Here is a 16,484-nt window from a genome sequence, read left to right as displayed (position 1 = left end):
AGGATCCTGGGACTAAACACCTCCCTAACACCTCTCAGTGAAGACACCTGCCACGCTGATCCTCAACACTGGAGCCCCACAGGGGTGCGTGCTCAGTTCCCTTCTGTACTCCCTGTTCACCCACGACTGCATGGCCAGGCACGACTCCAACACCATTATAAAGTTTGGAGACGACACAACAGTGGTAGGCCTGATTACCTACAACGATGAGACAGCCTATAGGGAGGAGGTCAGAGACCTGGCCGGGTGGTGCCAGAATAACAACCTATCCCTCAACGTAACCAAGACTAAGGAGTGGATTGTGGACTACAGGAAAAGGAGAACCAAGCACGCCCCCATTCTCATCGACGGGGCTGTAGTGGAGCAGGTTGTGAGCTTCAAGTTCCTTGGTGTCCACATCAACAACAAACTAGAATGGTCCAAACACACCAAGACAGTCGTGAAGAGGGCACGACAAAGCCTATTCCCCTCAGGAAATGAAAAAGATTTGGCATGGGTCCTGAGATCCTCAAAAGGTTCTACAGCTGCAACATCAAGAGCATCCTGACTGGTTGCATCACTGCCTGGTACGGCAATTGCTCGGCCTCTGACCGCAAGGCACTACAGAGGGTAGTGTGTACATCACTGGGGCTAAGCTGCCTGCCATCCAGGACCTCTACACCAGGCGATGTCAGAGAAAGGCCCTAAAAATTGTCAAAGACCCCAGCCACCCCAGTCATAGACTGTTCTCTGTACTACCGCATGGCAAGCGGTACCGGAGTACCAAGTCTAGGACAAAAAGGCTTCTCAACAGTTTTTACCCCCAAGCCATAAGACTCCTGAACAGGTAATCAAATGGCTACCCAGACTATTTTAATTGTGTGCCCCCCCCCCTCCAACCCCTCTTTTTATGCTGCTGCTACTCTCTGTTTATCATATATGTGTAGTCAGTTTAACTATACATCCATGTACATACTACCTCAATTGGGCCGACCAACCAGTGCTCCCGCACATTGTCTAACCGGGCCATCTGCATTGTGTCCCGCCACCCAACACCCGCCAACCCCTCTTTTACGCTACTGCTACTCTCTGTTCATCATATATGCATAGTCACTTTAACCATATCTACAATACCTCAATCAGCCTGACTAACCAGTGTCTGTATGTAGCCTCACTACTTTTATAGCCTCGCTACTGTATATAGCCTGTCTTTTTACTCTTGTTTTATTTCTTTACTTACCTATTGTTCACCTAATGCCTTTTTTGCACTATTGGTTAGAGCCTGTAAGTAAGCATTTCACTGTAAGGTCTACACCTGTTGTATTCGGCGCACGTGACAAATAAATTTGATTTGATTCTAACATTACTTGGTTTTAAATATACGTAAGGATACAAAGTAAATGGAATTGCAAAAACATACTTGAGTGTCAAAAGTAAAAGTATAAATAATTCAAAATTCCTTACTATTAAGCAAACCAGACGGTACAATTTTATTTTATATTTTTTATTTATGGATAGCCAGGTGCACACTCCAACACTCAGGCATAATTTACACATTTTGTGAATCCGCCAGATGAGAGGCAGTAGTGATGACCATGGATGTTCTCTTGATAAGTGCGTCAATTGGGCCATTTTCTTTTCAAAATGTAACGAGTACTTTTGGGAGTAGAAAGTGCATCATTTTCTTTAGAAATGTAGTGAAGTAAAAATTGCCAAAAAAAGAAATAGTAAAGTACAGATACTACTTAAGTATTTTTACTTAAGTACTTTATACAACTAAAACTAGGACATTTTGTTCAATCTCCAGATTGTTTTTTTGGCTTGGCCACGTAACAGAAGCAGAAAGAGCACCGTGCTACTCGGGTGTAATCTACAGCGATTAGTGTAATCACCAGGATTGTCACAACCTTATCTGTTTCACCTGTCCTTGTGATTGTCTCCACCCCCTCCAGGTGTCGCTTATTTTCCCCAGTGTATTTATCCCTGTGTTCCCTGTCTCTCTGTACCAGTTCGTCTTGTCTGTTTCAAGTCAACCAGCGTGTTTTTCCCCCCGTGTGCCTGCTTTTGCTATTCTCTCTTTTGCTAGTCCTCCCAGTTTTGACCCTTGCCTGTTTTCTGGACTCTGTACCTGCCTGCCTGACCAGTCTGCCTGCCCTGACGTCGAGTCTGCCGGTTAATCTGTACCTCCAAGACTCTGATCTAGTTTTGACCTTTTGCCTGTCCACGACTATTCTCTTGCCTACTACTAATAAATATCAAACACTCAAACCATCTGCATCTGGGTTTGGCCCTGAGCCTTTATAAGGATGTCTTATTCAAGACATCAAAGACACCATCTCATCTCCCCTCTTTCTCAAGGAGGGCTGATTCATTGCATAGCAACCCATTTGAATGTCCCTTTCTCATTATTTGTACATCTTAAACACCCAGCAGTGAAGAGTTCTGACTGGGCTGCAGCAGAGAAAAACAGAATTGATCACACGTCATTCCAATTGTGAGAGGAGAATATATAAATTGAGCAGCGCCGACACAATTATGCATTGGTGGAAATGCCAATGGGTCTCCTATGTGAATGAAAGCCATGGGAAAGCTTCATTGTTAAGGGTGCTATCATTAGGACAGCCCTGTTAACAGCCCACTACAGGCCTAATCTAATAGACCCATTTCCTTTCTGCCTTGATTTCTGCTACATTAAGGCCCACTGTATGCTACTCATTCCCTACTGTTGTTAAAGTGGTATTGTAGGGACCTTTCTGCTGGGATACAGAGTCGAGTTGTCAAAGACACACAGGATATATGGGCTTAAGAGGAGATGGAGACAGCATATACACTATATATACAAAAGTATGTGGACACCCCTTCAAATTAGTGGATTAGGCTATTTCAGCCACACCCGTTGCTGACAGGTGTATTAAATAGAGCACACAGCCATGCAATCTCCATAGACAAACATTGACAGTAGAATGGTCACGACGTGGCCCTTTGGGGTGTATATCGTGGCTCCCCCCTCGCTCACACTCTCCACCACAAGTTTTATGACTTCACAACAGGTCATCAATACCTGGTAGAAACTGCCATGCCGTTTTGAGAGAGTCTACCAGAACAAAAAGCTTCTCTTTGTTCAAAACTCCTAATCCCCAAAATGGGAGGACTAAACAATATTTCAATTGTTGAGAATGTGGGAATGGTCCGTGGACACTTAAGGGACAGTCATGTCGAGAGTGTTTCATTTGGTGATCTCATGAAGGACAGGAAACACACATACAGTTGAAGTCAGAAGTTTACATACACCTTAGCCAAATACATTTTAAACTCAGTATTTCCCAATTCCTGACATTTAATCCAAGTAAAAATTGCCTGTCTTCAGTCAGTTAGGATCACCACTTTATTTTAAGAATGTGAAATGTCAGAATAATAGTAGAGAGTGATTAATTTCAGATTTTATTTCTTTCATCACATTCCCAGTGGGTCAGAAGTTTACATACACTCAATTAGTATTTGGTAGCATTGCCTTTAAATTGTTTAACTTGGGTCAAACATTTAATCCCACAATAAATTGGGTGAATTTTGGCCCATTCCTCCTGACAGAGCTGGTGTAACTGAGTCAGGTTTGTAAGCCTCCTTGCTCGCACAAGCTTTTTCAGTTCTGCCCACACATTCTCTATAGGATTGAGGTCAGGGCTTTGTGATGGCCATTCCAATACCTTGACTTTGTTGTCCTTAAGCCATTTTGCAAGTATGCTTGGGGTCATTGTCCATTTGGAAGACCCATTTGCGAGCAAGCTTTAACTTCCTGACTGATGTCTTGAGATGTTGCTTCAATATATTCACATCATTTTCCTCCTTCATGATGCCATCTATTTTGTGAAGTGCACCAGTCCCTCCTGCAGCAAAGCACCCCCACAACATGATGCTGCCACCCCGTGCTTCACGGTTGGGATGGTGTTCTTCGGCTTGCAAGCCTCCCCCCTTTTCCTCCAAACATAACGATGGTCATAATGGCCAAACAGTTCTATTTTTGTTTCATCAGACCAGAGGACATTTCTCCAAAAAGTACGATCTTTGTCCCCATGTGCAGTTGCAAACCATATTCTGGCTTTTTTATTGCGGTTTTTAAGCAGTGTCTTCTTCCTTGCTGAGCGGCCTTTCAGGTTATGTCAATATAGGACTCGTTTTACTGTGGATATAGATACTTTTGTACCTGTTTCCTCCAGCATGTTCACAAGGTCCTTTGCTGTTGTTCTGAGATTGATTTGCACTTTTCGCCTCAAAGTACATTCATCTCTAGGAGACAGAACACGTCTCCTTCCTGAGCATTATGACGGCTGCATGGTCCCATGGTGTTTATACTTGCGTACTATTGTTTGTACAGATGAACGTGGTACCTTCAGGCGTTTGGAAATTGCTCCCAAGGATGATCCAGACCGTGATCCAGACTTTTCTGTGGTCTTGGCTGATTTATTTTAATTTTCCCATGATGTCAAGCAAATAGGTACTGAGCTTGAAGGTAAGCCTTGAAATACATCCACAGGTACACCTCCAATTGACTCAAATTATGTCAATTAGCCTATCAGAATCTTCTAAAGCCATGACATCATTTTCTGGAATTTTCCAAGCTGTTTGATGGCACAATCAACTTCTTGTATGTAAACTTCTGACCCACTGGAATTGTGATACAGTGAATTATAAGTGAAATAATCTGTCTGTAAACAATTGTTGGAAAAATTACTTGTGTCCTGCGCAAAGTGGATGTCCTAACCAACTTGCCAAAACTATAGTTTGTTAACAAGAAATTTGTGGAGTGGTTGAAAAACGAGTTTTAATGACTCCAATCTAAGTGTATGTATACTTCCGACTACAACTGTAACTGTATCTCTTAAAGTGTAAATTTCCCAGCTGTCAGGTTTATATCTAAATATTGTGAAACGTATGTGATTAAACATGAAACTATTTGTGAAAAGATGTCCCCACGTTGGAATGGCTACAATTCTATAGGCCATCTGAGACCCTGCAGCTGTAGTTTTGGCTACACGGCTGAAAATGGTTAAACTCTGAGACTATTGATCACTACATAATAAGAGCAAATCTTAGACGTATAATTACTAGTCTACAGAAATTACGTAAGTCTAGAACGAGAATACCGACAACCGCCGAAGCAGCTATTCTATGAGAACATTTCCAAATGGTGCTCTGAAGTATCCATTCTAACCACCTACAACCACGAAGTACATTGTGACTTCTGGGGAAGTTAACCAGAGACTTTGTGATGAACTGACTCTCCAGCAGACGGACCGGATTCCAACAGAGAAGACAACAACGACATACGGGCGTAAATATATAGATTGAAATTACTCTTGAGTGAGCGGTCGTTCATGTGCAAAGGATTAGCATTTCAGTGATTTAGAATTATCCACTGTGTGTAGTGAATCCATTTCGTCTTTCCCGCTCTTTCTCAGTCCCCACACCTTTCCTTTCTCTACCAAGCCGTCATATCAGCTTAGCCCACTAGGGACTTTTCTATCATTGTTTGTAACCAATATCTACTGTTCGATTGATATGTATATCTGTGATTATTTAGTTAGTTAGTAAATAAACAATTAAACCAATTTGTATATTGCTGATTCATTACGGAAACTAGGGTTCGTGCAGATATCCAAGGGTTTGCGATGTTCAGTAATGAGAACTGATGAGGTAATAATTAATAATAATAATAATAATTCATGAATAGAAAACTAATTGATCAGATACTAAAGTATCTGAAGAATTATATTCGGAAAATGATAACTCTGTACATCTCAACATTTTCCGTGGTGCCCCGACTTCCCAGTTAATTAATGTTTACATGATTAGTTTAATCATGTAATAATTCAACCTGGAGAACTGATTTGATATAAATAAGTCTTCATATTTTAATGATAGTCCAGACATGACAATGGCCTTAATGAAGAGCTCAGTGACTTTCAACGTGGCACCATTGTAGGATGCAACCTTACCAACAAGTCAGTTCGTCACATTTCTGCCCTGCTAGAGCTGCCCTGGTCAACTGTAAGTGGTGTCAGTGTAAAGCTGAAATGTCTAGGAGTAACAGCGGCTCAGCCGCAAAGAGGTAGTCCACACAAGCTCACAGAATGGGACCGCCGAGTGCTGAAGCGTGTACCGCGTAAAAATGGTCTTTCCTCTGTTGCAACACTCACTACCGAGTTCCAAACTGCCTCTGCAAGCAATGTCAGCACAATAACTATTTGTCGGGAACCTCATGAAATGGGTTTCCATGACCAAGCAGCCGCACTCAAGCCTAAGATCACCATGCGCAATGCCAAGCATCGGCTGGAGTGGTGTAAAGCCCGGCACCATTGGACTCTGGAGCTGTGGAAATGCGTTCTCTGGAGTGATGAATCACGGTTCATCATCTGGCAGTCCAACAGACAAATCTGGGTTTGACGGAAGCCAGGAGAATGCTACCTGCCCAAATGCATAGTGCCAACTGTAAAGTTTGGTGGAGGAGGAATAATGGTCTGGGGCTGTATTTCATTTTTCGGGCATACAATGACATTATCTTCTTAGGGATATGGGGCAGTATTTGGAAGTTTGGATGACTGAGGTGCCCAAAGTAAACTACCTGTTACTCAGGCCCAGAAGCTAGGGTATGCATATTGGTAGTGTTGGATAGAAAACACTCTAAAGTTTCCAAAACTGTTAAAACAATGTCTGTGAGTATAACAGAACTGATATGGCATGCGAAAACCCAAGGAGAATCCATCCAGAACTTTTATTTTTGAGCTCACCACTCATTGTAATGGCTGTCTATGAGAAAATCAATGGAATACCTCCCAGATTGCAGTTCCTAGGGCTTCCAGTAGATGTCAACAGTCTTTAGAAAGAGTTTCAGGCTTGTTTTTTGAAAAATGAGCTAGAATTTTTAGTTTTTCCAGGTGGCTCCCATTTTGGCTGTAGCTTTGTGGCCAGCGTGGATGAGGGCGTGCACTTTGTTATTTATCTCCGGTAATGAACATATTATTCTCCGTCTTAAATTTTATCGTTTATTTACATATTAGGGGACCTGAGGATTGATTAGAAACGTTGTTTGACTTGTTTGGACGAAGTTTATTGGTAACTTTTGGGATTCATTTGTATGCATTTTGAACGAGGGAAACCGGTGGATTACTGAATCAAGCACGCCAACTAAACTGACCTTTTGGGATATAAAAAAGGACTTTATCGAACAAAACAACCATTTGTTATGTAGCTGGGACCCTTGGGATTGCAAACAGAGGAAGATCTTTAAAGGTAAGTGATTTATTTTATCGCTATTTCTGACTTTCGTGATGCCTCTGCTTGTGTGGAATATGTTTAATGCTTTTGTATGTGGGGCGCTGTCCTCAGATAATTGCATGGTGTGCTTTCGCTGTAAAGTCTTTTGAAATCTGACAAAGCTGCTGGATTAACAAGATTTTAAGCTTTTAAACGATGTAAGACACTTGTATTTTCATGAATGTTTAATATTACGAATTTTGTATTTTGAATTTCGTGCTCTGCAATTTCACCGGATGTTGTCGAGGTGGGGCGCTAGTGGCATGCCTAGCCCAAAGATTATAGATGATTCCAACTTTGTGGCAACAGTTTGGCGAAGGCCCTTTCCTGTTTGAGCATGACAATCCCCCATGCACAAAGCGAGGTCCATACAGAAATGGTTTGTCGAGATCAGTGTGGGAGAACTTGACTGGCCTACACAGAGCCCTGACCTCAACCCCATCGAATACCTTTGGGATGAATTGAAACGCACTGTAAGTGTCAATCTCAGTCTGTGTGACAGTATCTCTTCACTGAGGCCTGGGAATAGGCTACAATGACTGAACTAGTTCTCTAAAGAGCCTGTTTCTGCTCTACATGAGGTCTCTCCCAATGGCCACCGATGGGATATCCATCTGGACTGAGACAGTCTTCATTAACTTGGGCCAGACAAGGCACTTTTACTGAGGAGATAAGGGTCCACTTAGACTGGGTTATTATGACATGCTGAGGAAGCAGGACTGCTGTTGTTTTAAATGTGCTGCTTTTCTTTAGTGCCACTGCCAGTGAATTTCCAATCTCCCAGAGTGCTCTTTTAGCTGATATCTGTGCGTTTCTATAGGAGCTTATTCTGATCCTCCTGTACAGTAGTACGGTATTAGGGAGAAAATAAATCTGTAACTGAAAAAGCGCACTATTTGAAAGCGTGTATTTTCTCATAACATGCAAGGCGGGTAGAAGTTGGCACTTTATTGTGTTGAGTAAGCAGTTGTGTCCTGGCGAATAAAGTCAGATTCTGTCTATTAGAACAAATATTAATGTCACTTTTTTCTGGCAGAGTTGGAGTTTTGGAGTGCAATCCAATAACAATGAACAATGTATCACTATAGTCATTCTGGTTTTGATAATATCCCATTGAATAAGATGTGTGAAGTGGGCATTTTACAGCTGTGGAAATAGAAATCAAGCTAGTATGACAGACAGCACATACAGTGCCTTCAGAAAGTATTCATTCCCATTTACTTATTCCACATTTTGTTGTGTTACAGCCTGAATTCAAAATGGATGAAATATATTTTTTTCTCTCACCCATCTACACACAATACCCCAAAATGACAAAGTGAAAACATTAAACTCTAACGAATTTATTGAAAATGAAATACAGAAATATTTCATTTACATATGTATTCGCACCCATGAGTCGATACTTTGTAGTAGCACCTTTGGCAGTGATTACAGGTCTGAGTCTTTCTGGGTAAGTCTCTAAGAGCTTTCCACACATGGATTGTGCAACATTTTCCCATTATTCTTTTCAAAATGATTCAAGCTCTGATCAAATTGGTTGATCATTGCTAAACAAACCATTCAGATCTTGCCATAGATTTTCAAGTAGACTTAAGTAAAAACTGTAACTCGGCCATTCAGGAACATTCACTGTCTTCTTGGTAAGCAACCCCAGTGTAAATTTGGCCTTGTGTTTTAGGTTATTGTCCTGTTGAAATGTGAATTCATCTCCCAGTGTCTGGTGGAAAGGAGACTGAACCTGGTTTTCCTCAAGGATTTTGCCTGTGCTTAGCTCCATTCCATTTCTTTTTTATCCTGAAAAACTCCCCAGTCCTTAATGATTAACAAGCATACCCATAATATGATGCTGTCACCACTATGCTTGAAAATATGGAGAGTGGTACTCAGTAATGCGTTATATTGGATTTGCCCCAAACATAACACTTTGTATTCAGGACAAAAAGTTAATTGCTTTGCCCCACTTTTTGCAGTATTACTATAGTGCCTTTTTGAAAAGGGGACACACGTTTTGGAATATTTTTATTCTGTACAGGCTTCCTTCTTTTCCCTCTCTCAATTAGGTTAGCATTGTAGAGTAACTAAAATGTTGTTGATCCATCCTCAGTTCTTCTATCACAGCCCTTAAACTCAGCAACTGTTTTAAAGTCACCATTGGCCTCATGAAATCCCTGAGCGGTTTCCTTCCTCTCTGCAACTGAGTTAGGAAGGACGTCTGTATCTTAGTAGTGACTGGGTGTATTGATACACCATCCACATTGTAATTAATAACTTCACCATTCTCAAAGGGATATTCAATGTCTGATTTTTATTTGTACACATCTACAAATAGGTGCCCTTCTGTGCAAGGTATTGGAAAACCTCCCTGTTCTTTGTGGTTGAATCTGTGTTTGAAATTCACTGTTCGTCCGAAGGGACCTTCCAGATAATTGTATGTGTGGGGTACAGAGATGAGGTAGTCATTCAAGAAATCTTGTTAAACACCATTATTGCACACAGAGTGAGTCCATCCAACTTATTATGTGACTTGTTAAGCAAATGTTTACTCCTGAACTTATTTAGGCATGCCATAACAAAGGGGTTGAATACTTATTAACTCAAGAAATTTCAGATTTAATTAATTTGTAAAAATGATAAAAAACATAATTCCACTTTGACATTATGGGGTATTCTGTGTAGGCCAGTGACAGAAAAATTTAAATGTAATACATTTTAAATTCAAGCAGTAACACAACAAAATGTGGAAAAAGTCAAGGGGTGTAAATTCTTTCTGAAGGCACTGTAGGACTATAGTACACTACAACAGCTACAGTAGGCCTATACAGCAGAGCTGGGTGTGGATAGGCTATCTGGTGCAGATTTGAAGCCAACTCAATTTGAACTCAGTTCAGAGATTCATTAAAATTAAATGAATTATTTCAGAAAATGAGTATTCAATCATTGACTCATGATGAATTGTAATAAATGTACATTTGTCTGAATTCAAATGGAATTGCCACCACTCCAGATTGTGTGACTCGTCCAAGTCACCTATAGTATTCCCTTTAATACATAGCAGGAACAATATGCCTGCTGCACTGCTGATGTACTGGTTATAAAATACATCATATACACAAGGTTAAAAGTACTTGTGAACAAACAGGTAATAAAGTGGGTAATAAAATTCCCCATGGTAAAAGAGCTGCAGCTACAGCAGATTGACCGACAGTACTCACATCCACTCATTGTGCTAGTTTGAAAAGAGAGAACGGGATGGAGAAACATGACAGTCAGTGTGAGGCTGATAAATTGGATGACAGCTCAACAGATGAGATGGCTGTATCTAACCCCTCCAAAGGGCTCCAATGAAAAGACTGGGAGTGGGCAAGGGGTGGAGAGGCAATGCAAAAATAAAGGATAATTGTATATTATAGCCACGGCTGGGCTTCTTGTGCCTATGGAGTGACTTGGGACAGCTGGGGGATTAGGGAGCAGTAGTCTATCCAACATGGCTCAACAGGACAGCCAGGGATTAGACAGAACATGCTCGCTCTTGTCTCCGACTCCCTCACTTCAATCAATGAAACTGACTTCACTACGCACTCATGTGAGAGAGGCTCGGCACAACCTGGTGCTGCTGAGACAGAGCGCTGAGAGTACACTGAGCGTTATATCAGGGAGATGAGGCAAGAGAAGTAGAAGACCTGAGTGCCAGGTTGACTGTGCCAGACTTGTTTGCCTGGATGTTTTCTTTTATGTTGTACATGATGCTTGATAGTCAGTGTTCTAGTACTGCTAAGGACCATGTAGGGGTACCTCCCTGGTTCATGATATCAAGATGAATTGTACAACAGACCTAAACATTCAAAGTCTCTAGACTCATCGAGGTTGGAATAGCAATCACTCTTTTACTTCTTTTGAACACACAGCTCTGCATTGAACTAACCAAAGTAATCAATGGATGGTTACTGCCCTAATACTTTTTGTGGGGGGAATTGTTTAACAAGAATTTAAGCAAGAACACTGGAAAAAATATATTAGAATTACACAAGTTTAAAAGGCTAAATTCAAACAACGACGATGGACTTAATAATCAGAGCTTTCCAACCTCCCAATCATTCGCTAATCCGTATAATTACACCTGTCACTAAAAAGTTAGATTTATTAACCCAACTTTCTGATCCATAGAAGAAAACCATTGAACACACAAAGGACCCGCATCCCAGTTTAATTAACACAGCAGTAACCTTTTTCACATGCTGGGAATCTGTTTAATATTTACTAGATACATTTAAGTACATAATACAGATAGAAAATTACCAAACAGCTTTAAGGCTATTTCAGTTTGGGGAAATTAGTATGCTAATCAAAAGAGAGCATACTATATTGGACATAGTGCTGTCGGGTGGACATCACTAGCAAAACGCAGGCTCAAACACTGGTACATTCCTATTCATAAGGCTATTTTAGGAAAACTGGCATTTTATGTATCCTCTCTTCTAGCTCGAAATAAAAACACATACAAACGCAGATCTCAATCTTGTTTTATGCTAACAGTCCTGAAAATTGGAATTCCCTCCAAGCCAACCTAAAACTCCACGACCTGGTGTCCCTGGAGGAGTATGAGAGAAATAATCACGTATTTACCTGATTTGTTTAATATTAATAGTTAACAATGCTTAACAATAGTAGAGAGATTTCTTTAGTGCCAATGCTGTGCTTCTGAGAAAGAATGGTTAATCTCTTCCACACTCACTCCCCGCAGCTGGTCTAGCCATGTGGTCAGGGACATGGGATGGAGATAAGCTTGAGGAACAGATAGACCTGTATAGTTTCAATTTCTCTTTGCTTCTGAGTAACCTGGTCACACGGCATAAGACAAAAAGTCTCTGAGAAGTGACCACAGTTATTCAGCCCATCCTGTTCTTTTACTATCTTCCAAGGGCACCGCTGTGGGGGGATGGAAGAGAACAGACGCTAGCTTGGTAGAGAAAGGAGTAAACGGAACTGCAGTTATCACTTGTTTGTGCGCTATGACCTGTTACACCTGGCCACAAGAACAAAACAAGGAAGCTTATGATGCCTTGATCTGATGGGGAGGGGTGGAACCAACCATGACTAAGCAGTTCTTGGGTTTCTATATAAACCCCTTGCGTATTATTGGAGCACTCAATCGATTCACCTTGTATGTGTGTGTTGTATTGACCTGCTCCCTTATCGATACGTTTTTAATAAAGTTAATATCCTGATTGGTGATTGACCTTGTCTCTCCTCATTATCGATTCGAATTTCCACGACAGGAGTTCAAAGGACAAATAGATGAACAGGTTGTTGAGACGTAGTTGTTTCTAGTTTGCGTTGCCTTTTATAAGGAAGCATGTTGTTTTACTTTACACACACCACACACATGCCTGCACACACACACATCCACTGTTTGTTTGCTGTTGTATTTGTGCTGTTGCAAGTGTCTTCTGTCTGTGTTGTCTGTTTGGTCTTACATTGTTTGTTTTTATTTTTAATCTCAGCCCCCGTCCCCACAGGAGGACTTTTCACTCTTGCCAGCCCGTCATTGTAAATAAGAATTTGTTCTTAATTGACTTGCCTAGTTAAATAAAGGTTAAATAAAAATATATAATAGAAAATGGGCATAGGCATCACCACATTTGGTTCCTTGGAAGTTGTGGGAACGTACATTTTTGGTTTCCCATGGTTCTCCCATTGGTTCTGTGAATGAAGCCATAAGTTTCCTGACCGGTAAAACTGATTGTCTTTAAAACGGTCTGAGAACAGAAGTGAAAATTGTTTAGGAAATGTTTATTTTTAGGTTGCAGGGAGGTTCTGAGAATGTTTTACTTTGGTTCCTTGAAAGCTTTCCTGGGAGGTTTAATTAACACTCTGAGAACGGAATGGATAGGTTATTTTGAGGTTTTTGAATAACTTCCTTAACTTTGACTGAACGTTTCAATACAAATTTTACTAACACTGATAGCTTATTTTGGGTTAACTTTTTGGAATTCCAAGGGCAGATAGGACACACAGAAATTAATTTCCTTAAGCATTAATCATGAGAAAACAAATGTATTTTGTATTTTGACATGACATCAGTAAGATTTGAACCTATAATGTTCTGTTCTCTATCCAATCCGGCATCAGGATGGAGCTAGCATGCCATGTTTTTATACGCAAACAATGCTGTTCATTTTAGTCTATTCAAAAAGACCCCATCTCAAAGGAAACAAGCACTCATTAAGATCAGGTGTTGCCAATTAGTGGGAGAGGCCAACACCTGAACACACTTAACAAGATAGAGGATAGAGAGAGTTTTGTTGACACGAGAAGGGAATGTATATGTATTTAATCAACATTCTTAGAATGTTCTCTGAACATTACTAAAGTGTTCTTGTGTTTTTTATGAAATGTTTTCTTAACATTCTGAGAAAGGAATGTATGTTTTTAAATAACAATCTTAGAACTGCTCTCAACGATATTAAAGTTTCCTTGTGGTTTTTCTAAAAAGTTTTCTTAATGTTCTTGGAACAATTTGAGAACGTGACTTTAAGTAGAACCATGACGAAACCTGTAAGAAACGTTATGCTGAAGTACTGAAATTCCCACAGAAGAACGCTGTTTCTTAACATTCTCTGAACTATTTGAGAACATTCCCAATGTCAAACCAGTTGGAGAATGCTCCTAGGACATTAAATGTAACCATGTTTGAACTATTATGAAACGTTCTGTTAAAAGTAATGAAATACCAAGAAAATAATTTTGTCAAGTTCCTTAAATGTGCTGAGTATGTTTAAAAGCAAAGCAACTATCCTGCACCATTCCCAGAAGGTTTTGGGAAGGTTGTATGCAAAATAATCATAGGACAACCACGCTCTCACCAAGAATTAAGAAACATATGGTTCTCAGAACGTTATGTGTTAGCTGGGTTTACTCTAGCCAACACTGTGATATTTAGAGTCAAGAGTTATAAGGCAGACTTCGGTCCTATAAGGGAAGGTTGTAGATGGGTGAGTGCAGGTTGTAGATGGTTGTGCATACAGTATACCAGTGATGTCCAATAGGACACAGTGGGGAGATCCAGGTGCTCCTGACTGACCTTTGTCCGTAGCTGGACTCTTTCCTGCGGCAATGGAGGGTGACCACCCTGTGCCCCTCGCTCCTCACATCCTGGCTCACCATCCACAGGGTTGGGTTGCTGGGCCGGGCACCCAGAAACACCATGCCCTCTTTCAACTTGACCCTGGTGAAGCAGAAAAAACACACAGAGACTCAGGATGAGAGAGAACACAGTGCAGCATGGGTTGGTTAAACATGTGGTTATATCAAATAGATCTTTAATTCACTGAATCATTGTATGCATCCAGCTGAACCTGCTCCAAACAGCTGAGGCCCAACAGACCATGTCGTCTTCGCCATAGAAATACACATTAAAGGATCAGATGGTTTCAACAAATCCCTTTTTCTTCATATGTGTCTCAGCTGTCTGTTCTTTTCTTCCTATCAAATAATTACTCAAACTCTGTCACGTTCCAGCCAATTATGTGACTAACAGATGTATCCTCCTGGAAGAGGAAAATTGTGGCCAGGCGTACATGTTTATCTCTGTTTTGTGGTGTAACTGCTGTTCTTCAGTTCAATAAAAAACTATCACTGTATGTACATATAATGGTAGAAATAACATTGTTTACAGTAAAATCATGGTGTTGTTTTGCTTCAACATGTATTATTGAAGTAGATTAACAAAAGTGTTTGTCCCTGGCACAGGGACCATGCAATTTGTTTCCATGTGTATACTAAATACAATGTCTATTATCCTCCAGTAATGGTTATAATAACAAACATTTTCTGAATCCAAAAAGGACATCATGAAATGTGTTCAGTAACTGCAGCAAATTAAAGTAGCCCTATGTCCTTGGCAGAAAATACTGCAAAAAGGGATAATGTTCACAGTGAAAATCTACAAATGAAAAGTTATTAGTACATTCACTGCACATACTGTAGAGCAGTCGGGTTGCTGAGGGGAAATTATGGAAAGAAACGGAAAAGATTGCCTTTCTTTAAATTATTAATCAGGCTGAGGCCAGTGTGGTGCACTCAGGAATAACCATTTGTGTCCTGCTACACCCGCCCAACACCACACACCTTCCCATCACAACACACCTTCCCATCACCACACACCTTCCCATCACCACACACCTTCCCATCACCACACACCTTCCCAACACCACACACCCGCCCAACACCACACACCTTCCCATCACCACACACCTTCCCATCACCACACACCTTCCCAACACCACACACCTTCCCATCACCACACACCTTCCCATCACCACACACCTTCCCATCACCACACACCTTCCCAACACCACACAGCTTCCCAACACCACACAGCTTCCCAACACCACACACCTTCCCATCACCACACACCTTCCCATCACCACACACCTTCCCATCACCACACACCTTCCCAACACCACACACCTTCCCATCACCACACACCTTCCCAACACCACACACCTTCCCAACACCACACACCTTCCCATCACCACACACCTTCCCATCACCACACACCTTCCCATCACCACACACCTTCCCAACACCACACACCTTCCCAACACCACACACCTTCCCAACACCACACACCTTCCCAACACCACACACCTTCCCAACACCACACACCTTCCCAACACCACACACCTTCCCAACACCACACACCTTCCCATCACCACACACCTTCCCATCACCACACACCTTCCCAACACCACACACCTTCCCAACACCACACACCTTCCCAACACCACACACCTTCCCATCACCACACACCTTCCCATCACCACACACCTTCCCAACACCACACACCTTCCCATCACCACACACCTTCCCAACACCACACACCTTCCCAACACCACACACCTTCCCATCACCACACACATTCCCAACACCACACACCTTCCCAACACCGCACACCTTCCCATCACCGCACACCTTCCCATCACCATACACCTTCCCAACACCACACAGCTTCCCAACACCACACAGCTTCCCAACACCACACAGCTTCCCATCACCACACAGCTTCCCATCACCACACACCTTCCCATCACCACACACCTTCCCATCACCACACACCTTCCCATCACCACACACCTTCCCAACACCACACACCTTCCCAACACCACACATCTTCCAACACCAAACACCTT

At 41.6% G+C, this 16,484-nt stretch overlaps 1 protein-coding gene across 2 annotated transcripts in view; it reads right to left on the bottom strand.

Moving 5' to 3' along the window:
* LOC106585532 (transmembrane protein 132C) overlaps positions 1-16,484 on the bottom strand; it is a 214,353-nt gene that overhangs the window by 101,811 nt on the left and 96,058 nt on the right. For both annotated transcript variants that reach the window (XM_045706869.1, XM_014171844.2), the window contains exon 3: positions 14,375-14,518. In XM_045706869.1, coding sequence (XP_045562825.1) covers positions 14,375-14,518 — 144 coding nt within the window. The remainder of the gene's footprint in view (positions 1-14,374; positions 14,519-16,484) is intronic.

The sequence above is a fragment of the Salmo salar genome, chromosome ssa24 (genome assembly GCF_905237065.1).
Source record: "Salmo salar chromosome ssa24, Ssal_v3.1, whole genome shotgun sequence".
In the NCBI taxonomy this organism is placed as follows: Eukaryota; Metazoa; Chordata; class Actinopteri; order Salmoniformes; family Salmonidae; genus Salmo; species Salmo salar.
The sequence above is the reverse complement of the archived record's forward strand: the minus strand, read 5'-3'. Positions and strand labels throughout refer to the sequence as shown.